The sequence below is a fragment of the Gavia stellata genome, chromosome 2, assembly GCF_030936135.1.
Source record: "Gavia stellata isolate bGavSte3 chromosome 2, bGavSte3.hap2, whole genome shotgun sequence".
NCBI lineage: Eukaryota > Metazoa > Chordata > Aves > Gaviiformes > Gaviidae > Gavia > Gavia stellata.
Window position 1 is genome coordinate 51,516,793 of NC_082595.1, and position 23,160 is coordinate 51,539,952.

General features: G+C 36.7%; 1 protein-coding gene across 5 annotated transcripts in view; it reads left to right on the forward strand.

The window, feature by feature from the left end:
* The window catches only part of EPB41L2 (erythrocyte membrane protein band 4.1 like 2), a 124,630-nt gene that overhangs the window by 33,312 nt on the left and 68,158 nt on the right, over positions 1–23,160 (forward strand). For all 5 annotated transcript variants that reach the window (XM_059829682.1, XM_059829706.1, XM_059829689.1 and 2 more), the window contains exons 2-3: positions 14,102–14,586; positions 15,935–16,144. In XM_059829682.1, the coding sequence (XP_059685665.1) occupies positions 14,116–14,586; positions 15,935–16,144 (681 nt within the window). In that variant the 5' untranslated portion in view covers positions 14,102–14,115. The remainder of the gene's footprint in view (positions 1–14,101; positions 14,587–15,934; positions 16,145–23,160) is intronic.

Below are 23,160 nucleotides of genomic sequence, written 5' to 3' on the forward strand. Positions count from 1 at the left end.
ACTAAACTACTTCTGTGGACTGTCACCCTTATATTTTTGGAGAGAAGTGACCTCTGGGTTTCAACTGAAAATAAATGAAAGACTATTATGTTGTGTCCTTACATGGAACATCTAGAAGTACTTGATGTTGCTATGTAAGAAAGGAGGCCTTGAGACCTATTTTTGTTTTGGTTCTACTACTGTCCTAGTGACTGTCTTGTGTGTCACTTTCCCCTCATAGTGCCCAGGTTTCTATATCTGTAAAACTTTTTGCCAAAATCAGAAATATTTTTATAGATTAGCCAATTTTATAACTACCACAAAACACTTGGCTCGTGTCTTCAGATCGGTATTTCAGACAGGTGTTTGATCTTTGAGCTCTTCAACAAAAAGTAAATGGAATATAATTCATGATGTGTTTTAAAACCAGAAAGAAGCTTACTATGTAGGAACTGGTGAGTGAAAGTTGTAGTTGAATTGTTGAAATATTGTCTCAAATCTTAGTATTGAATGGAACCGAAACACTTATGGATGTGTAGATACGTCTGAAAAACAAAAATGAACTAATAAGAATTCTGTCATTTTAGGGATTTGGGGATCCATAACCTAGTTTGTCTAGGAAGTCCAGCTTTTCATTAATCTATTACACAATCCAAAGCAAGCATTTGCTGCTTAAAAATAAATACATAAGTAATTACAAGTGCAAAGGGAGGAGCACTCTTTAAATTTTACAGTAGAGGAACAGGTCTTGAAACTTGTCATGAAATTAACGTACAAAAATGAAGAAGCTACTGGAGAAGTCTTAAAAGTATTGCCTCTTATGAGGCATTTGATTGCATAGTAAAGAGATTTTAGGCTCTTGAAAAGAAATTCTTCTGTGGAAACAGGATGGCATAAGGGCAGCAGATTTAAGGGTTTTGCTTTTCCCAGTCCTATAGGTGTGCATTTGCCCTTTCTTGCACAAATTCTTTTGTGGTTAAACGACTTTACTGGGCAGGATTTTATATGTGAGGGTGAAATGATAGTTGCTGGATCTCCTGCGCGCTAGCACTTGAAGAACCAATGCTTGGAGATCTTGTGGTCTGTTCAGTAGCCTTTACAATGTAACTTAGCCCATACTGGGATTCTGGTGTCTTCCCACCCTGCCCCCCTCTCTGGCCTCACTGCAGTTTTTTGGCTATTAGACAAATCATGACCTTTTTTCCTGTTTTGTCTTTAGTGCCTGTTTCCTGTTTTCTCCTTCCCTCCCCCACCCCTTTTTTTACTCCTGACTTTCTCTCCAGTGGTGTGTTTACTTTCTTTCACTGTTAGCTTGTTTTTCCCAAGTTTTTTCTTCATAATAAAAGGAAGAGAGAATCGAGAGCTATAACATCAGTCTTTCCCTTGTAGTGTGTTTCTGTATCTACACTTGTTACTGAATTTATTGAACATTAACTTGCATATTGTTCATACTGTTTCCCAAAACTCAAGTCTATCATAGGGATGTACTTCTCCCATCTTAACACAGACACACAGATGTACACATTTTCTAAGTGCTAGAAATTTTCAGTCTTTTATTTGTTGAGGCTCATATGTTTAGGCAGACTTCTTAGACTAGCATATCCCAGACTTCATTCAGACAAGAGCTCCAGTTCTTGGTCTCTGACATCTCACTTTGGGAACTATTGTTCAAATGCTCTTGATTTCTGAGAGAACACAATGTAATTTTAAACAAGAGTCTGAGTCTCTTGTCCTTTTTGTTAGTATATGCTTCCTATTGCTTCCACACAGGAATATGCTCTTGAAAAAAAGAACAGTTCTTAACTAGTATACCGTGGTCAAGAAAAAATTGAAAATAGTTTGGTCTATTTATATGCTTATATAAATTTTCCCTTTCTCGTTGCTTTATATTTCAAAGTGCTTCGAAGTTAAGGAAAACTTAGATGAGATGGGGGAAATACCCGACTGTGAGCTCAAACATCGTCTTGGATCTAATATTAAATGCAAGAGAAGTATACCCATAGAGAACAGCAGGGTAAATATGCTTTCAAGCACTTGGTCAGTCAGCACCTAAACTGATGAGCCCAAAAGGAGGTAAAGAAACCCCTAAACCAGTGCGGATTGGGAGTTTCGTTCAAACAAATAAGTCTTTTTGGCATGTTCATAATGTCGTGCTCTATGTGTTTGTGTAATCAAATTGTTGGATGATAAATTGCTGTCAACTTGCATTTGTGTTTGTCTAGGCCTGTTTCAAAGCTTTGCAACTTCTCTGGATATATAGAATGAGAACTGAAAATGTGGCCCAAGAAGGCCAAATAAAGCCTCTATTTAATTTGGCCTGAAAGCTTGCTGTAATAACACACCATCCCCATTTGTATGTGGTAATTAAAAGGCTTTTCTGCAATGGGTGAGGCTGCTTTGGTGAACTGCAGTTTGTGATGTATATTTATATGGCAATGTCATTGCAGTCATGGTTTGGCAAATCATCATCTGTTTTTCCATGTCTACAGGACAGTTCTAAATACTCCTCCCCACCCTGTTCTTGCTGTTCACAAATGCATTATTCTTTTACATCTTTCTTATCTGTCGTCTTTCCCTAACTCTCCAAAGAAAACTTCGTTTAAATAGTTACTCCCTTGGGGCTTTCATGCATATCCTGTTATCTGTTTTCTATTACAATCTTCCATGCTGGGAAGGTCCTTCCAAAAAGCGCAAAACAGCTAAAGTACTTAGATGACTAACAAAAATGTTAAGTGCTGAAGTCCAGGCACAAAACCAGCATTATTAGCATAAAATTCTCTTTTGCTTTTTTCCCCCTGTTAGTATTATTAGACTTGTTTGTGACCTCTAGGGCATCATTTCACTTTGTCTAGCCCAGAGACGTTGCAGTGGTCAAAATGTTGTTAGTGGTGAAGCCATTGCCACGAAAAGTGGGAAACTTCTAGAAAGTTGCTGGTATTTTCACTCTTCTAATCAAATACCAGCATTCGGAAAGAGCCTATGGGAGCGATGAAGTTTTGGCTGCCAATTTTATTTGCTCAGCTAAGAGGCATCTCTCCTCCACTGCTTTTTGTTGCTTGGGATTGGCAATGTTATGCTCCCACAGGAGCAGTAGATGCATACTTTCCCGAAGAGCAGCATTATCTGTAGTTTCAATACTTTGTGATATATTCCAGTAAACGTAAGTATGTAGGAAAATGTTTGCAGTGTCCTGCTTTACATATCGCATTCTAGGTGCGTTGTAATTATTCAGGGTGGGGGGATGACACCACTGAGCAAATTGGTTCTGCTCTTTGAAGGGAATACTTCTGTTCCAGTAGAACATGAAAGAGTCTGCTAGCTTGTGCTAGCTGCAGACATAAAAATTAAAATGCCAACACAAGACATCTCGGGTGGCTAACCGCTGAGGTTTGGGGAATATGGGATAGCTGGCAGGGAATATGGAATAGCATTTATTCATTGCAGCAGCACTTGTGAATTACCATGTTTTTAACTATTCTATTTTACATTTGTTTGTTTTTTATAAAATATGCTGTACAATTAATAGCCTGGGTTTGTTTACTTGCATGTGCGTCAAGATCTCTGCAGGTCCTTCAAGAGTTGATTCGCATACTGGTAGCAACATACGCAGCAAAGATATAGCTGCAGCCTGCCTGCAGAAATCCAGAAATACTTCACCATACAGCTTGAAACTTTGCACTTATTTGGAATTTGGATTAAGCTTGTTTAATTGCCAGGGATGCCATTTAACCAAGTATTTGAAACAGACTTCACTATCAGTAGGAATTGGTGGCAGTATCAATTTTTGTATTGCAACTTGCATCCTGATTCAGGAAAATTGACATAGTAGCAGGAGGAGATTCTACACCTGTCACCTGTATAAAATAATTTATAATTTTAATGTCACTTTTTCCAAGTTTTTGTTTCCCTCAGTAATGTGCAAACATCAACCAGTATCATTAAACTGGCTTGCCAAAGAGAACTGTTCTCTATGTAGTGCTTGTATTTGACAATAGCAAAAATGAAGTGCACTTTAAAGTTTAAATACAAAACTGATGTTGCTGCCAAAAAAGGCACTTCTGTGGCTATGTTTACACCCTGAAGCTTTGTAAACAACATTTGTCTATTGAACTCTATTTTTGTACATGACAGAGCAAACTGTCTTAATGCATTTGTCGGTTGGTTTCTGGCCATTGTTCCTAAGTTGGATTAGCTGAAATAAAAAGCTAACAGGCATTTTGAATGTGATCTTAGTAGTATCTGTATGACATTCAGCCTCGACATACTGGTGAAATAAAGTTAATGCTTATATCTGCTTTTGAAAATTACTTGCAAATGTGTTCTACCAAAAGCACAGATTAGTGGCTTCTCATTTCTTTTTTCTTGACCTTGAATCCTGGTATTGCAGTTATTTCCCTCTTTTGCATGCTGTTGTGCATTTCCTAAACGTGTCAGATGGTAATAATTCTCTATATGACTTCCACTAAAGAGGAAAGGGATACTTGTCAAAACAATGATGTGTGTCTGGGATTCCAGCATCCCGGAGCTTTATTACACTGGGGCCTCTCAGTTTGCAGTAAAAGAAATTCTCGGGTACTACTACATTATTTTTCAACCTGAGTTGAAAGTGTTTTGATTAACCATGTTACTGTAAGTGCCTTGGAAGCATACTTCATGCAAGGGTAAACTTAATGTTTTAAGTATAGAAAGAAACTGTTTTTAATCTTGCCAATACATTGTAAATAGAAAGAATTGAAGTTGGAAATGAGAAATTTGTTGTGGCATCTAGAAATCAATCACCTCCAAATCAGAACAAGCCAAATAATTTACAGAACCGAAATAGATCCATCCGCCCCCCCTCCCCCCCCCGTTTCTTTAAGAATTGGAAAAAAGAAATGTTTACCTGTGTTTCAGTGGAATTGTGGCACTGTTATAGAAACAGCCATTTGGTGAGGTGGGATGGGGTGGAAGGAAGGGAATGGAGATTGGATGGACACCATTGCGCAGAACAAATGATTGCTCAGTGCTTTTTTAATGTCTAAAATTGTGGTTATCATGAGGGTTTAATGTGAACAGTCAAAACCCACTGTAAGCTTGCAATGTTGGTTTTAAAGATAAGGCAGAAATTTTTCTCAAACTGTGTTGCTCTTAGTTTGTTGGACAGATAACAGGAAAACAGAGCTGTCTCTTGACCCATGTTCATTTTCTGGCTGCTGGAATGAATTTGGAACTAAATCCCGGTTTTCCACTGAGCTTGTCCTTCTCTAGCAGTGTCAGGGCTTGGGTGGGGTCATGCTTGTTCAATACAGCTTTTCAAAAAGACTGTTGGATTCTCATCAGCTTACAACATTTTTTTTCAGTGCTGAGGAACAGCACAAAACTAGCTTGACAAACATTACATATGTGCATATGTACTCTGGCAAAGAGAGATTTCTTCATTTGAATTAAATTGCTCTTTAAGATTTATCTCTTGCCTTGATATATCAGAGTATTTGTAGATTGAAAATACAGAAGGAACAGATTCCTGTTATCTCCGGATGTGGTATATATAGCACTGAGAGAGCTGCAGGATGTATATTTGCTTAAATGTAATATCAAATTTTGATATGGGCATTGCAGCTTGGCTACATGTAGCCCTTGAAAGGTATTTATGTTCTGATTTTGTTGAAAGTTTTGGGGTTTTTTTATGATGAGCTTTACATGTTGTATGGGTGCTGTTACACAAACAATGCAGTTCTCAATGCATGTCATTTAGTTTGGGAAACAGCACTTAATAAAACATAGAAAATAATATCATAATGCACTTTTTCTAGGCTGCTATCTAGTGTCAGGAGACAAATTTTAACAAAATAGGGTTTAAAGAATTCTCACATGTTTTCATGTCTAATAGTATTATCTTTCCTTTCTGGAGAGTTTTATCTCTTCAACTGAATTATCTTTTAAAACTAATCCTTTTAAGTTGTATGTGGATTGCAGTAACCAAGTTATTCACCAGACAAAATCGAGATGGCCTGCAGCAGGTCTTTTATGAAACGTTGGGAACACTTGAGTGTTAGGGAGTAGATATGTGGTGTTGTGCTGCTTTAATGGGAAAAGATTTTGAGAAATAGTCATGTTCCTGGATTCTGTTTTGACTTTGCAAAGAGTTGAGGTAACTTCCCTAGAGTTGCTTTACAGAAATTTGTCAGCATAATAGTTTTATTGTGAAAATATTCTATCTAGACTGCAGATACGCACTCACTTTGCAATTTTAGACAGAAATAGCTTTCTCTGTCTCATGTAATTTGCTGTCTAAATCCTTGATTTTATATTTCTTGTCTTCACAGTGATCTTCAGAATTACTCAAGTACTTGTCTTATGGTTGTTTCAGAAGTATACTTTAAGTTCATACCATCTTATGTAGGGAATTATCAGTGGTTTTCTAGTGAGTCCTCTGCATTCTGTATATTACAAGGAATGATGACACATTTGCAGTCATTTTCTAGCACTACAAAAATGAGTTCTAGAGACTTGATGGTATTTAAATATATTGAAAATAGGACAAAAGTGTTTTCCTAGTAATGCAGGTAGGCTGCTGTATTTGGGAGGAAAACATTGTATGCTTGCAAATATTCAGCTGTATGATGGCATGGATGTAAACATGAAGGCTAACAAAATATCTGTTTGTTTGAATAGTGACTTGACTATCTAGGTAAAAAGATGCTTATGAGTATAGTTGCCATGAACTCTGGGGCTGCTAGCCACCAGTGATGTACCTGGAATTCCCTGGAAACTGGATTTGATAGAAATAGAATCCTTTGAGAAGACACCATTTTGTGCCATTTCTGCTCTTGGAGATAAGCTTAGATGCTATGTGAATATATGTGTATACTTAGACACACACATGTTCACGTGTAACTAATTTCTATTGTTATGGAGTAGTAATTCACTGTCTGGCTCTGAAGTTATATTTATTAAATCATGTTATGTTACTGCTTTTATGAAAACATTCAATTACTTGCTGTAACTTGGGAATTACACTTGGAATTGGAATATTGTTGGAATTGGAATATTGTTGGAATTGGAATATTGTTGGAATTGGAATATTGTTGGTGCTTAAAGTTTGATCTTTGAAATGTGCTACTGATTTTTAGAACTATTATGGCACCATCTGCTGACCAATGTACAAACTGTCGCTGACAGGTTGCTCACCTGGTTCCCTCTTTGCAAATGAGCTTCCAGTTTAAGAGGCAGTTGGGGCAGATTCATAAGGAGAAAGGGTGATTTGGGTCTTTTTTTTTTTTTTTAGTTGGCTTATGTTTGGGATAAATATCTTTAGCAGGAGATATTATTACAATGGCGAAAGTCTGAATCATAGCATAGCTTTAGTTGTCTAGTCATCTGGATTATTGCATAAGCTCTTCCATGAACTGTGAAGCTTTAAAAGAAATAATTTTGGGGGTCTTTTTGGCTCTATGTGGTATATTCTTAGTATTCTATTTATCAATGCATTACCATCTAAGTCTACAATGAAGAGCTGTGACAGCAGGAGATCAGTTCAGGCCCTAGCTCCGGTGGTCTTGTCACAGCATGGGAAATGGATGGACTCTGCCAGGCTTCTGCCCTGTAGCTACTGTTGAGACTCACAAAAAAGCAGAGTGTGCAGTCTGTCTCTTCAGCCTCTGCAGTTAACCTTGATTTTTGCGCACAGCGATCATCAGGGAAGGAGGGAACCAAAACAGTCCCTCCTTGTCACATTCAGTGTGTAAATACTTAGGTTTGGGTTCAATTGCTAGAGATCGTAATTGTTTGAAAATAGGTGATTAGATTTCATACATACAAAACATGTTTTCCTGTGGGTTCTCTGTGGTAACTTTTTTTTAATCGTGTTCAGTAATTTGCAAAACTGTTGATCTTTGACTTTAGTCTCTGTTTTTTCAGGTAGGTGCTTAAAAATGAACTTAATCCAAATTTTAGGTTCAATAGACACACTTTTGTATGTACTTGTTTGTACGTATATACAGTCCTGTGTATGTATAGAGAGAAGAATGCAGTTCCTATGGGAGAACTGGGGCTTTTTTGAGCTGATGTTTGACTGCAGATGAGTATTTTAATGGAAGCCATACAGTGTAAATGTTACGGATTGATGTAACTAAGCCAATTTTAGGGATGTTTTTGCTTCCTTAAGGATCTCAAAGTTGAAAACTGTATTCTTTAGTTGTTAATTTATTCCCTTGCGTTCAGAGAGCTCCGGGTCTCTGTGACTGTAGTAATCCACCTAAATAATGACTAGAAGGTGAAATTGGGTTTACTTTTTGCTTTGTTGGCTAATAAAATGTGTGCAGGTTATGTTGGCACCTTCAGTAAAATGATGATGCACAGAACCATGAGTTTTCTTGTTTACATACTGATGATAAAATGCAAGTTTTGAAATTTAACAGAAATGCAAAAGAAAGTCTTTTAGTTAGTACCTTCAGCCTGATTTGTAGTCTAAATTACTATACTCTACAGAAAATAATTGATTGATGCTTTTGAAAAATCTTCTGGGGATAGTACCAAGTTCCTCAGGTATTACCTAGTGGTTAAACCAGACCCTTTTACATTCTGTAAAATTTGAATGACTGGTCTAGCTAGGATTTTACTTTTTTATGGCTTTTATGTCAACAAATTTTGTGTTGAAACCAGCAAGCATATTGTTTGTAAATGACCTGTCCTAACCAACTGTGAAATGCAGAGCAGTCTTCTGCTGTGCTTCAAATCAATAAGATGACAAGAAATAAATCACTTTCTTTAAAACAAAGTAAATAAACTCCCAAATAGGCAGTTGAAGTACACATGACCTTGTTTCAGATTTTCATGTATATTTTTCAGATGTTGGAAATTTTCTTTGCTCTCTTTTTGTTCTTTTGTGTACCCCATGTGAGCTTTAATATTTGGAAGTGCAAGTGTGCAATCAGTTAATTTTTATGAAGATAATGATTTTTCAAAGGAGTTAATAACAATATGGTGATCCAGAAAATTGCATGACTTGCGCAGACACCCATGTTGGCTTTTAGTGCACTGAGTTGTAATTTATTTCAATGGAAGTAGAATGAATTTTTTTTTTGCTTCTACGACATGATGGTTTCTCTGCAAATTCTAGTAGACTGGTGGAGATATAACTATAAAAGTGATTTTGATTTCCTGTTTCCTATGAAATTCAGTGACAAACTGAAAAAGAAAAAACAAGTTTAGGACTGCCTTTTCCTTTTTTCCATACTCAGAAAATTAGTAAAATGAGATCTAGAAATATATGGAAAAAGCATTTGGGTTTGTTCATCTATGCTGATAAATAAGAAATACCATGATGGAAACAGTGAATTGAGATGCAAATTATCAACTGCAGTGAAAAGAAGCTTCCTATGGTTTTAGTTTGATGTTGTCTGTAACTTTTGAGGATACTCAATCATGATCTTTTGAGCCACTCTTTTTCCTTCTTTTTTTTTTTTTTCTTTATAAACTTCATGTTATACTCACTATGTCTTCTGTTTCTGGTTTATCTATGGTGGCAGGAATCCTTCTGGTCAGACAACTACGTTTTAAGAATTTACACTAGGAACTGGAAGAAAGATATTAACCAACTGACAAATCTGTACATTTGAGAGGAAAGAGAGTGGTAAGGAAAGAATATAGTGTTCTGCCTTGCTTTCAGGTGTGAACTCTGGCCAGCATTAGTTTATCCTCAGCAGACTAAAAAGGGACAGGAAGGGATAAATGAAGAGGGGAGAGAATAGCTGTTGTCTTCAGTTGCTTCCTGACCGGCACCCTTGCTTGGGGAAGTCAGTATTATGATTAGGGCAGGATATCTGCTCACCATAAAAGTGGGACCTGTTTTAACAAAGTTAATTCCTCTTCAGAAATTGTGAGGTTGTTTCCAATACTTTTTGCCTTACCACTCTCACCTTGGTCCTTGCAGTTTGGGTAGACATTCAATCTGCATGAGCCAGGTTTTCAGGAGGATTGCGAAAGATACAGATGTTATTACTAGTAGTTTAATATGCATGACTTTAATGCCAGTTGCAAAATCTGCCAAATTTTTTTTCTTCCTCAGACCTTGGTAATCCTTCCATTTCAGCATCTCCCTAAGGTTCCTTCTCTGTTGCTCACTCTTGCTGCAAGATTCTTACTCTCATTCTCCTTTCAGAATGAAATATGGATTTAATGTTACTTTGCAATACAAAAGAGGTGACATAAGGAGAACCCTATCCTGCTGCAGCTGTTACAGAGCTTAAAAAAATTAAAGGGGCAAAAATACTTAGTGTGCTTACGCTACATAATAAGAGCAAATGAGAGTTTACAATGCTTCCTTGGAGACTGGAGGGGAAGAAAAGATGCAGTGAAAGTTTAGAACTGTAAATTTAATTTAATTTATTTTTTCTCTATCTTACTTCTGAGACAAATGCTGTCTACTTCTTATTTCCATTTTTCTTTTGGACACATTGTTGGTTGGTAAGACACAGGGTTGGATGGGATCTTGCAAGGTCTTCCCTCTCAGATCAGGAAAAAGCCATTTCCAGATAACCTGGTTACTTGATCTGCTTGACTGTAGTGAAGATAACATCAGAAACTTTACAACCTGCAATAGTAGACTCTGATTACAGAACTCCAGTGTTTTTCCCCCACTACCTGTTTCTCCTGTGAACTACAAAACTGGAGGATCTGACATCTGACAGAGCATTGAAATAGCAAGTACAAGGGAAAGGAGTGCAGGGAAGGGCAGGTAGACCTGAATTTCTGTTTCTCAAGGGCTGCCTAATTCTTGTGCCAAAATAAAACTTGAGGGGGGAAAAAAAAATATATATCAAGCTCATGTGCTAGAGAAGGTAGGTATTTTGGGAAGACTATCCCTTACACTCTTGGTCAGTGCCCTTGTTCAGTAAATTCATCCATCTCTAACAACTCATGCAGACTGCTGGGAGTATAAAGAAATCTACAGGCTTAGTGAAGAGGTGTGTTTTGTTTTGTAGGTTTTTCCACTCTCTTTTTTTTCTCCTCTGGAAAAGCGTGAAAGTTATATGCTTATCGGAAATTGAGCTGATGAAAGAAATCACCTCCTGCTGTGGGCATCAAATGAAGGCATTAAATGAATGTGGACAGACCTATTCAGAGGGGGGCTGTAACAAGTTTCCCTTTTAAATATAACTTCAGTTGTGCAAAACCTGGACACTTGGAGATGCAGAACCTTTCTTGTTTCACACTGAGCGAGTTTGTACCACCCACTGCTATCCTGCCTAAATTTAATCAGTTAAGATGCATAACTTGGTAACCTCAGTTCCTTTTATTGTTAGAACAATATTATAGGAACGTGTTTACAGGTTTATTTTGCTCAGTTCTGAGGAATTTTCTGAAGATGCCTCCTATTTGACTGTATAAGCAAAATATGATTTTAATTTTGAGAATGGTATATAATTAATTTTATTAGTGTGTACCATGTATTTCATGCATTTCTGCATATTTTGAAAAGTAAAAATACGTGCAGGAAATACAGTGATTTTTCATTTTCCTGTAGCTTCTTTGAAGATTTGCTTATCAAGTTCTCTAGGATTTTTTTACCTACTTTCTGAGAAGAAATTGGTTCTTTCTTAGAGATGCATGAGAAAAAATCACGACCCTCTCTGTTAGTAATGAAACCTCCATGTTGACTTTATTAAGCAGAGTAGATTGCTATTTTCTGATCAGCAGAAGTTTGTGGATTTTTCTCTTGGGGAAAGTTGATTTTGGTTTTCTATATATTGTTCATTTTGATAATAAACTTTTACATAATTATTATTTATTAAACTGATACCTGCCATTAGGAAAGATCAGCAGCAATTCTTTGTAAGATATGAAGGTGATACAAAATGTAATTTGACTAGTAGCAGCTTTAAAACTAGTATACTAATATGTGGCTTTAAATAGAAAATTCTTTAAATTCAACAGCTAGTCAAATGGAAACTTGCCTTTCAGAGACCTATTATCTCTACGATAAATAATTCTTACATAAATACGAATATTCTATCACATCAAATTTTAAGAGTATTAAAACTTGAAGGGTTTTATAAAAAGTGAAGGAAATAGCTACATGACTGTAATATTTAAGCTTGAAATTTATTCAGTCTCTAGTATAGTAACTTTTCTTCTAATTTCCCCATTGGTGAATGTTTTGGTTTAGATAGTGAAGTTTAAAGTAACAAACAAAGAAGCACCCACAACATGTAGTTACTTTTGGTCTCAAGATGCTTGCTTAATATGAATTTGCCTGTAGATGGTTCAAGGCTCCTATGTCTAAGCTTCTTACTAAGATAACTGTCAAATTTGTTTCCTTTGGCTCAATATTGTCCATCTCTTTTGCCAGAAGGGCTTATCTCTTGTATATTTGGGCATTTATGAGTTGCTTCCCACCCCCCCCCCCCCCCTCCTTGGGAATGGCTTAGTTTAACTTTCTTTCTGACTGCTTACGAATGTGCTTTGGAAACCTGGAGGCAAAGTGTCGCTGCTACCTTGTGATCTAAACTAGTTTCCAGTTGGCTTCAAGTGCAGTTTGAAGTGTTGTGCAAGTTAACTGCATCAAGCCTGAACTAGATTACCTTCTCCTTGAGTCTTTTTTGGGCAGGAGTGGGGACAGCAGCTGTTGAGTTCAGCAGTGGTCCTGAACTAAGAGCAGCCTGACTCTAATGGCAGGCATTGGTGGCAATAAATTTTAATGGAGAGGGCCTAATGTTTTAAAGTTATAAATGTGATTATAACTAACCTGCTAACCTTCAGGCCAGAAAAACAGACCATCGGTTTTAAACTAATTGTTTGAAGAAGGTTGTAAATAAATACCAGTGACTTCTAATGGGATCGAACCATTTTAAACTTTGTTAGTTGGACCCTGGTGTGTTTGGTTTTCTTGGCTCACTTCAATAAATTAGAAAAGTTAATTATATTACGTTTTCAAAGTAATATAATTACTGCAAAATCCAGTGCCACACAGCTAACAAAATTTGTTTATTCTTGTTAATATTTTTCAAGAAATAGCAAATAACATTAAGATTAAAGATTAACAACAGGATATGTGATAATATAGTATTATGGTTTGTCTTTAATTTCACTGGAAGAAGAGCAGGCAGAAGTGATGAAAGAGTAGAAAAGCTATGTATGATTTTATGTTGATTGGTATGAACTCATTAATAAGAACCCAATTGTAACTTTTTTAAAAAAAAGTATGCTTCCTAGCATTATTAGTAATTTCAACAGTATCACTGACTTACAATTTCTAATTTTTTTTTTTATACTCAATAGCATGCTTACCATTCTTTGGTAAGTTTGCTCCTTCATTTTCCTCCATCCCTACCACTGGTTCACTGTGGACTGAGATAAGGGAATTGTGAAAATACACCCTTAACTTTAAATGCAACAGATTTGACTATAAACTAAAACTTATACTAAAGCTGTGACTTCCCATCCAAATCAATGTCTGCTTCTGGTGCTGTCAGCTGTGAGCCTACTGGTTGCTTCTTTGCTGAAAAGGTATGGATGATAAGGAGGATGGAAGAGTTATATAGGGTATAAGAGTATAGCTATTTTAACTGAGTCTCTTTTAAGGCAAGAATGGCATTTCTTAATGTAAAAAGGAACAACTAGAAGCATGTACTCTTTCTTGATCTAAAAAGACTTTATGTATAAAACTTGTGTTAATTGATAAGTGTCTCTGAATCGTAAGGGGGTTGTATCTACCAGTTTAACTAGAAAGGTGGATGCTATTCTGAAATTTGAGCTTCTGGGTCAGCCAAGGAGCCCAGTAGAAAGAAGACTAAAGTTACTCATGAAATAATCTTGGCTGAATAACATTAGGAGTAGCTTATAATAAAAGAAATGCATTTCTGTGAGCACCCTTATATTTTTATCAAGGAGAAGGAAGCTATTTGTAGATCTATCTTGTTAGAATAGTATTTTCTAAAATTTTTACCTGTAGAGCATTAAGTTTAAGTTTACTGGTTTTACTTGTGAGCTGAGAATTTGAAAAGAAGTATTTCTTTAACCCCAATAAGTTTAATTTAAAAACTCTTGTAGGTTATTACTAGATATTACTGCAAATAATGTAAGAGTCAGTAAAAGTAGTGATTGTACATAACAAAACTATTTTTATTGTTGCTTCTTTTAGTGTAAGTTGTGACAATGACAACTGAATTTGGCTCAGAGACTGAAGTAAAGAAAGATTCTGAGCAGCTGGGACCAGACAAAGCCAAGGACGAGTCTGAAGAAGCATCAGAGAGTCCAGAAAACCAAAAGTCCAGGGAAACATCCTCTGAAGAAGCTCAAGATTCTTCCTCTGTCCCAGCACCAACTAGCCAAAGTAGTCCAAGTAGCCAGAAAAAGGAAAAAGCCTCACCTGAAAGCAAGGGTATTTCTCGTTTCCTTCCCCCCTGGCTTAAGAAACAAAAATCATATACCTTGGCAGAGCCCAAAGATGAGACCAAGAAAAGGACCACAGGGGAAGAACAAGTAGTTGAAGAAAGTGAATGCCAGACACCAGAGGGGGTGGCTCAGCCAAAAAAGAGCTTAGAAGAAGCAGCAGCTGAAAATCGGCATAATGCTAAAGCAGATGACAAAGAAGAAAAACATTCTGTTAGTAGTGCTGAAACACAGGTACATGTGGGAAGACTAATGGATGCTTTGGAGTAATTTTTAATGAGACCTGATTCATGATTTATGTAATTCATGTAAGGCTTTGTTAGGATCATATTGGGGGGTGGGGGGGAATGACAGCTACTATATGGCCTTTTGTGCAGTTGGGTTGATAGAGTTACAAGTAGCATAACTGGTTTTAAAGGTTCCTGCTCTGTGGCAGACCATTTTCTACTCCAGTCATTTTAGATGTCTAATTCTAGGGTAACCTCACACTTTGGCGTAGTTCAAAGGAACATTGAACTGTATCATTGTGGTAGAAATGAGCAGGGATAAAGAGGAGAAGCTTCGTAAGTCAGCTTTGCCTTTTGAAGCCATTGGAGCACACAAATACCTCCTTAGTGACTTAACCACAACAAATAACAAATGGATTACCTCCGAATCCTTATGATCTCAGTTTTACTTAATGTTTACCTAGAAACCATGCTTGTGGTCACTGCCCTTACTGATTCATTCTGGGAGGTTGCTGCTCAGTTCCAAGCCAAATGCTACCTTCTACAGTGCTCCAGAGTCTTGCTTTTTGAAAAGTTGCATGCCAGTTTTTCCACCACCCTAGAATGTGAGGTTTGAGTGTTAAGATGATTAAAGGCATAGTCTTTCATATGAGGAAGGGCTGAGAGAGCTGCTACTGTTCAGCCTGGAGAAGAATAAGGTCAAGGGGAATCTTATCAATGTGTGTAAATACCTGAAAGAAGGGAATGAAAAGGAGCCAGACTCTTCTCAGTAGTATGCAGTTAAATGACAAAAGGCAATGGGTACATCTCAAATCACAAAAAATCTTTTTTACTGTGATGGTGGGTCAAACACTGGAACAGGCTGGCCAGAGAGGTTGTGGAGTCTCCATCTGTGAAGATACTCAAAACCCAGCTGGACATGGTCCTAGGCAAACTGCTCTAGGTGGCCCTTGAGGGGCCCTAGGGGCATTGAACTAGGATGATCTCAAGAGGTCCCTTCCAACTTCAACCGTTCTGTGATTCTGTATAACTTGACTATCATAAACACTGTTTTTTAGTTTTGTGTAATTCCTGGAGCTTCTTGTTAAATTTGTTTCTGTTAGGAAAAAAAGCCAATAAAACATTATCTAGTTTCAAGGAAAGAAAAAAAAAAAGGTACCATCTGTGGTTTGAGAGCAAGAATATCTGGTCCCCAAAGGAAGACCTTAATGCTTACACTGGTTATTGTGCATCTGGTATGTGCATAACTTTAATGAAAGCTAAATGTCTTACTAGTTGCTGGTAAAAGAAATAAACAAGTTAAAAAATATCCACCTTCCTGATTTTCAATCGTTGTTTAACTGTATTTTATATAGCCTGCCAAAGAAGATGGTAAAGAAATGGAAGTAGAGAAAGTTGCAGAGGAAAAGGAAGAAAAACAAGAAAAAGAAAAAAGGGAGACAAAAGAAGTCCAGACAGCTGAAATTAAAACAGAAAACATTCCTCAGAAGTCTCCCAAGAAAATTAAAACTGTGCAGTGTAAAGTGATGCTTCTGGATGGTGTGGAATACAGCTGTGACCTAGAGGTAAGGCATCAAGTCTCTATACAGAGAGAGAGTTCTTTTTCCGTAGTGAAAAACAAAATTTGCTTTCATTGTACTGAGAGTTTAACAAATACATTTTTGTATATCTAGCGAGCTCATTACAATGTTACATTTACATTCCTATCACTAGGGGCCAGTTAATATTTCATTTTAAAACTCCATCTTTAAGACCTTATCAGTTTATCCCTAAAAATGCACTCTGAGGTACACTAGCAAATAAGATAAAATGCAATATACAGTCCTTTCAATGCTGATCGTTTGATAGCTCAAACTTGATTTTTTTTTTTTTGCAAAAGATTAAGGTTTTCCTGAAGGTAGTGTCACATGTACTAATAAAGTTGTCTTGAGTACATTAATTCTTTTTTTTTTAAAGTTACCTCAGCTGTAGAACTAGAGTTTAAATACAAGTATGTATTTTATACCTGTTACAGAATTTTTCTTTGAAGCAAACTTTTTTTAAAGTTATGTTCTAGTTCCAAATTTTCATGGCTGCATGGATTGCTTGTTTACAACTGTAAATTGCTGGGTTAGATATTGTGTATATTGGTCTGTTAAATCTGACTTAAGATCACTAACAGAAATAGGGATTGTGAGCTAAATGGAAAAGAGCTTCTTGGTTTTTATGGTTTTATTATCCTTTGGAAAAAAATATATACACACACCCACACACTCTTTCAGTCTGACCATAGTGTCCAAGTTCTAAATCAAATAGTGGTTGTTTAATATTTTAGATCAGGATTAAATTATGAAACATGTAATTACATGAAAGGAGGAAAAAAGTTGCATTCCAAATCTTATTTCAGTGAAATTATCTTTGGTTTGATTTATTATGAAAATTTTTATACGAGTAAGGTAGTAAGTAGATCTTATCAGCAGATTGCTTCAGGCTAGTACTGTCTCCCAAAAGATGCCAGTCACTTCAGTACAAAGGTGTGAGAGTCTGTTCTTTATTAGAAAGTTCAGCTGTAATCACTTTTGCCAGTAGAAGATGCAACACCAACTATTATAAACTGCATGACTTCTTCAGGCACACTTTCTAAAGGGTTGGGAGTTGTTTTAACTAGGAACTCCCTATTTCTTGCTAGATTGAGGAATACCCCAGAAATAAGCTCATTTATTTAATACTGGGATATGGTACCCCCTTGGAAAGAAATGTTCCTTGTAGGACAGTTTATATTTGGAAACCATACTTCCAGCCAGTCAGTTGTAAGACACATTAAAATTTGCTTAGTTCTATTTTTGTAATTCCAATAAACTTTGCAAACACTTGAAAACCACGTTCATAGTACCTGAATACTTTGGCTTTGTATCTCAAAGGTTGTGTAGGTGATATTTTCAAAAGTTCTTCCAGCTATTAGCACCAAAGACAGATTCTAATAATAAGGCTTGGTTCCCTTGCACAGCTGCCTCCCAGTCCTAAAAAAGAGTTTGCTCTTCAGCAGTTGCTTTCACAGGACAGGAGCTTTCAGCTGTTCTTGGGTTCAATTATTTGTAAACTTCTGGGGAAAAAGAGGAATCCAGCGAATTAAACAGCTGGAGAAGTCTGTTTGGCTTTCTGATAGCTTCTCTTCTACTTGTTGCTTCCAGTCATAGTAATTTCTCTTTGAAATTTGTCTCATTGCTGTTTGTTCTAGTCGTATGAGATGGCTATAAGGTGATGAGAAGTTTCTATGGCCATATGAACTGCTAGTTTAGAATATCATAGTTTTCATTTATGGGTTCGGTACGATAAAGATGTGGCCAAGCAACATGATATGATTCAGTGTGTTCTGCAAAGTGGTACCTGATACAACACCCACAGCAAACAGACTTTTAAGAGAGTATTAGAACCACAGTGCATCGGTAGTTTTGGGCAGAATTAATATTTGTTACAGAAGGTGGTAAATTTTCTCACTAAAGTCAACTCCCTTACATTTCTGTTTTACGCTTTGTACTAGAACATCCATTTGTTGGGAATGGGGCAAAAATTATTGTGCTGAACTACACTTGTGAACGTAGTTGTTACATTTTGCATGATGTTATAACTAACTGGTTAGCTGTGATGCCTAGACTGAATATCTGAGTTATGAAGAGTGGTTAAAATTTGCACCTTTTCTAAAACCAGACATCTAGATCTATCTTTCAGATTGATCTAAGGACGAAACAGGGGCAATGTTATGGCATTTCCTAGACTCAGCTGATGCCTTCAAAATACTCCCATTTTTGTCTAATGTAATGTGTGTACTAGGTCAAAAGTTGAAAAATTTACAAGTCATGCAGTAGTGCAGGTTTCTGCTTGAAACCTTTTGTCTTCTCTTGTGCTGTTTCACTTTCTAGTCAGTCAGTCCCTAAACTGTTTGATTGTGAATTTCATTATGCTCCCTAGTAGTTTGATTGCTTATCGTGTACAAGTTCTTCTGTGTACCATAATATAATACTGGATGGATACTGTTCACCTGTCCTTCAAGATCTTGTGAAACTAACAGTTAGAGGAAACTTAAAAAAAAAAACCTACCTGTTTTTAAGACTTTCAGAAGTTTCAGTGCAACTTAGGTCTTATTTCATATGTTCGTACAGCTTTCTTCAAACCTATTCTGTAATAAAACTCTTCCTATCAGCTCAGAAATGTATTTGTTGTTTATCAATATGAAATACTCCTTGGGAATGTTCTGCTGCAGTTTGCTGGAATTTTTAGAGTTTGTATTTTATAGTTGTTAGTAATAAATGCTTTCTGGAGCCTCGAATTGTTAAATAATTCCTATTCTTGATGTTAAAACCAAACCATTTCAGTGTATGTTTCTTCAAGTACAATATTACAGCCCTACAGTGATCTCTTCCTGACAGTGTCAAACATATACCACTTCACCCTAAATTAAGTCAACTGTAAAAAGCAATAGTGAAGCGTTAGTTAATGTTAGTTAATAAATAATAAAAATACTTTTCTATGCTGTGCTTACAGAAGAAAACATTTTATGGTAATAAAATAAACACGAACAAGAAAAATATACTACAGAATAATTGCTCTCCAGAGCAAACCGTGTAGGGCTGTGCATGCTTATGGTCTAAATTTGCAGGAATTTTGTTACCTAAAAGCTCTTAAAGTCTTCTTATTTATATATTCATATATATACACAGAGAAATATATACATAAATTATATATAAAACAAACATTGACATAGATGGTGTAGTAACCTCAGAGTTCCCTTTTGATTTTTTTTTCACATAAACCAGGATTTTTAAATCTAAATTGTATCTCTAGATTAATTTAAGATTATATGAATTTGATCTTCCTGGGCTTTTTCCCCTTCCAAAAATGAGACACAAATGAAGTTGTGATTCTCTTACCATGGATTTAAAAAGGTACCATTTTGCATCTGCAACTGAAAAATTCTATTCTGCAGTATCTTAAGTCTATCATGATTCACTTAAGTTACTAGAATAGTTTTGTTTCTTGATTATTTGTAATAAATAAGAGTTTGCTGTAAGAACAAAAGCAAAAATTAATTATGAGGGGAACAAAGTGGAATAGAAACAATGTTTTATATGTTCATTTGAATCATTTATAGGACATGAGCAGTGCTGTCTGCAATTTTATAAATGAATTCATGTTCTTAAATACCTGTTGAACTTTTTATGCTCTACTACTGTAGCAAAATATTAGAAGTCTCAGAAAGCTGCTTCAACTGATAACTGAAACTTTGGTTTGTGCTCTCTGCAATGGGTCCTAGTAGATCAGTTTCTGATACTGATCTTTTCTTCAGTCTTCCTTTAATATTTAGTGTTTCAATAAATGCTGATTTATTTCTGCTTTATGAAATAACAGTGTGAAATGATACAATATTTAAAAAGCAAATAAACAAAAACTCTGCAGTCTAAACACAAAATGCAAAGCCCATTTTACCTTGGTTGACTTTCTAGTAAATCGAGTTTTCGTTTGGAGTAATTTCCATGGTTGAGACATTCCTGATGCCTCTTCCAGTTTTTACTATGCACAGCAGACCAACTTAATTACAGAAGTGTCTCTAAAGTAAATAAAACGTAAATATATATAGTTGCTAATAAGGAAGTAAAACTGAAAAATCACCTACTTTCATTACTGTTATTTTACAGACAGATTTTGGTAGAACTCTGTCTCCTTCTAACGGCCATCTTAAACCTTTGTGATACCTCAGATTTTATTACTGATTTAATACACTATTTCTTGAGGTGTTTTTTGTTTGAATTACAATCGCATTCCTTTTTTCTTGTAGAATTGAACCAATTTGTATTCACATAACTTAAAAGGAGTGTGATAGAGAACAAAATATGACCCAGCATCTTATTCTCTGTTAAATTTTGTCATTGTTCATTCTTATTGTATGTGTCTTTATATAAGACTACAGCTGGGAAAGGGCATAAAAGGAGATAAAGCCATGATGCAGTGGCTTCAGTGTCAGCATGCAGAACAATGCTGTAGTTAATGAAAGGTGATAGGATTCTCAGATTCTCAGTAGTAACTAAATACTGAAACTTTTGTGGCTGATTGGTAGCGAGCTACAATACCGTACAATTAATTTGTAACAGCTGTGTAATCATAATGTAAAAGGACTTGGTATTTGAGTTCAGATATTGTATACTTTAGATTCACTGGAATCTTCATAGATAATCTTGAAGCAGATAGTAATGCCTTGTTTCTTTTCTTTTTTTTTTCTTTTTCTTTATTTTAAAAAAAATATAGATGTACTGTTCTTAGTCCATAAGCTGTTTTAGTCAGAAAAACTTTACTTTTCCAGCTTGATAATCTTATCAGTAAATAGTTAATGGCAAATGCCTGAAGATGTAATATGGAAATTAATGGAAAAAGGGAGGGTCAGGTTAGGGAACATTTAAACTAGAGATACAAGTCTCATGGGACTATATAGGATGCACCCACAAATGCAGAGTGAGCTGGCTGGTGTTGTTACAAGGCCATTCTTGATTATCTTTGAAAGGTTCCAGCAGTCAATGGAGGTTCCTGGGATTTGGAAAAAAGCAAATGTCATTCCTATTTCCAGGAAGGAGGATATGGGAAATGACAGGCTGATCACCCTCAACTCAATATTTGGGAAGATTATACTGCAAATTATCCTTTCCAAACTTCTTCAGGATGAGGTGTTTGGGGAGTAGTCAGCTTGGATATACTACAAGGGGGAAACCATACCTTCTACTATGAAGTAGAAAGCTATGTGACTGACTTAGTGGATGAGGGGAGAGCTGTGGTTATAATCTCAGCTTTAGCAAGGCTTTAGACACTGTTTCCTGTAACATCATTCTAAACAGATGATGTATAGGCTAGGTAAATGGGCAGTGAGGTAGACTGGAAACTGGCCGAATTGCTATGTTCAAAAGGTCGTGATCAGCAGCGCAAAGTCCAGGTGGAGGCTGGTCACTAAAGCTATACTGAAGGCATTGATACAAAAGCAACTAATGACCTGGATGATGGCACAAACTGCATGCTCCACAAATTTGTAGAAGATGATAAAACTAGGAGTGGCTGATATATCAGAGGGTTGTGCTGCTGTTCAGAGGGACATGGACAGGCTGGAGAAATGGGCAGACAGGAATCTCAAAGTTCCACAAAGAGAAATACAAAGTCCTGTACCTGGGGAAGAACAACCCCATGCACTAGTGCAGGCTGGACCGATTGGCTGGAAAGCAGCTTTGCAGAGAAAGAACTGGGGGTTGGGGGAGGTGACCTAGTGAACAAGCTGACCATAGGCCAGCAAAGGGGCCTTACAGTAATGCAGCCCAGGAAGCTGTTGGCCTTCTTTAGGAATAGTGTTGGCAGCAGGTCAAGGGAGGTGGTCCTTCTCCTCTCTCAGCACTGGTGAGACGCACTTGGAGTGCTGGGTGCAATTCTCAGCTCCCCAGTACGAGAGAGACACAGACTTTGTAGAGTGTCCAGCAAAGGGCCACAACGCTGATTAAGGGCTTGGAGCATCTGGAATACAAGGAGGGGCTGGCAGAGGTGGAACAGTTCAGCCCGGAGAGGAGGAGGCTCAGGGAGGTTTTAGCACTATGTACAAATACCTGATGGGGGGATGAGTGAAGATGGAGCCAGACTCTTCTCAGTGGTGCCCAACGATAGAATGAGAAGAAATGAGCACAAACTGAAATACGGGGTATTCCACTGAAACATGAGTGTGAGGTATATTAATTGAGGGTGATCAAACACAAGAATAGATTGCCTAGATGGGCTGTGGAGTCACCACCCTTTGAAATACTCAAAATCTAACTAGACAAGGCCTTGACCGATCTGCTGTGAGTGGGGGTGTAAGATTAGATGACCTCCAGAGGTCCCTTCCAACCTCAACTAATGTACATAATTATAGTTATATTTCACCATTGTAAGAGTATAATTCAGGAATTACTCTAAACATGTTAGCTATGCTAATAATTTAATTTAGATTGTATAATGCACATTACACGCATACTCTGTTAGTTAAAAACGGATGATAGCATGAGTGATATTAACATATAATCACTGATAAAGAAATATAACCAATGACATAGCTGTAAATCCACGAAGTTAACTAATAATGTAACAATCACAGTGCCTATATGCAAACTGTCCCCAAAAACATTTCACTGATTCACGCTACCATCTTGACATTTTGCAAGGAGCTATTTAATGAATGCAGTGGTTACCTAGTAATCCTTCTTCTCACACCTAGTCTTGGTGAATTGAAGCTTCATTATGTTGGAGGGTTAGCACCAGTGCTACTAGCTGTTGTGGTGTGGCATGTCATTGAGGTGACATGGTGATTCTGACGTAGGTAGTTCGGTGCAATATCAGTCTTCATGCTAGCAATACTTAGCTGTGCTCTACAATTTTCACTTCAAAAATACCTTTGAAATAATTTGGAGTTTACTGAAAAGAGGCTGTTGCTGGAAAAAATGCAAATGTGAAAACAACATCAAATTCAGTTTAAAATATTTTTCATATTTTTAAGTTCATTTAGGGTATGAAGGGAAACTCCAGTTCTTTCTTTTTCATATCT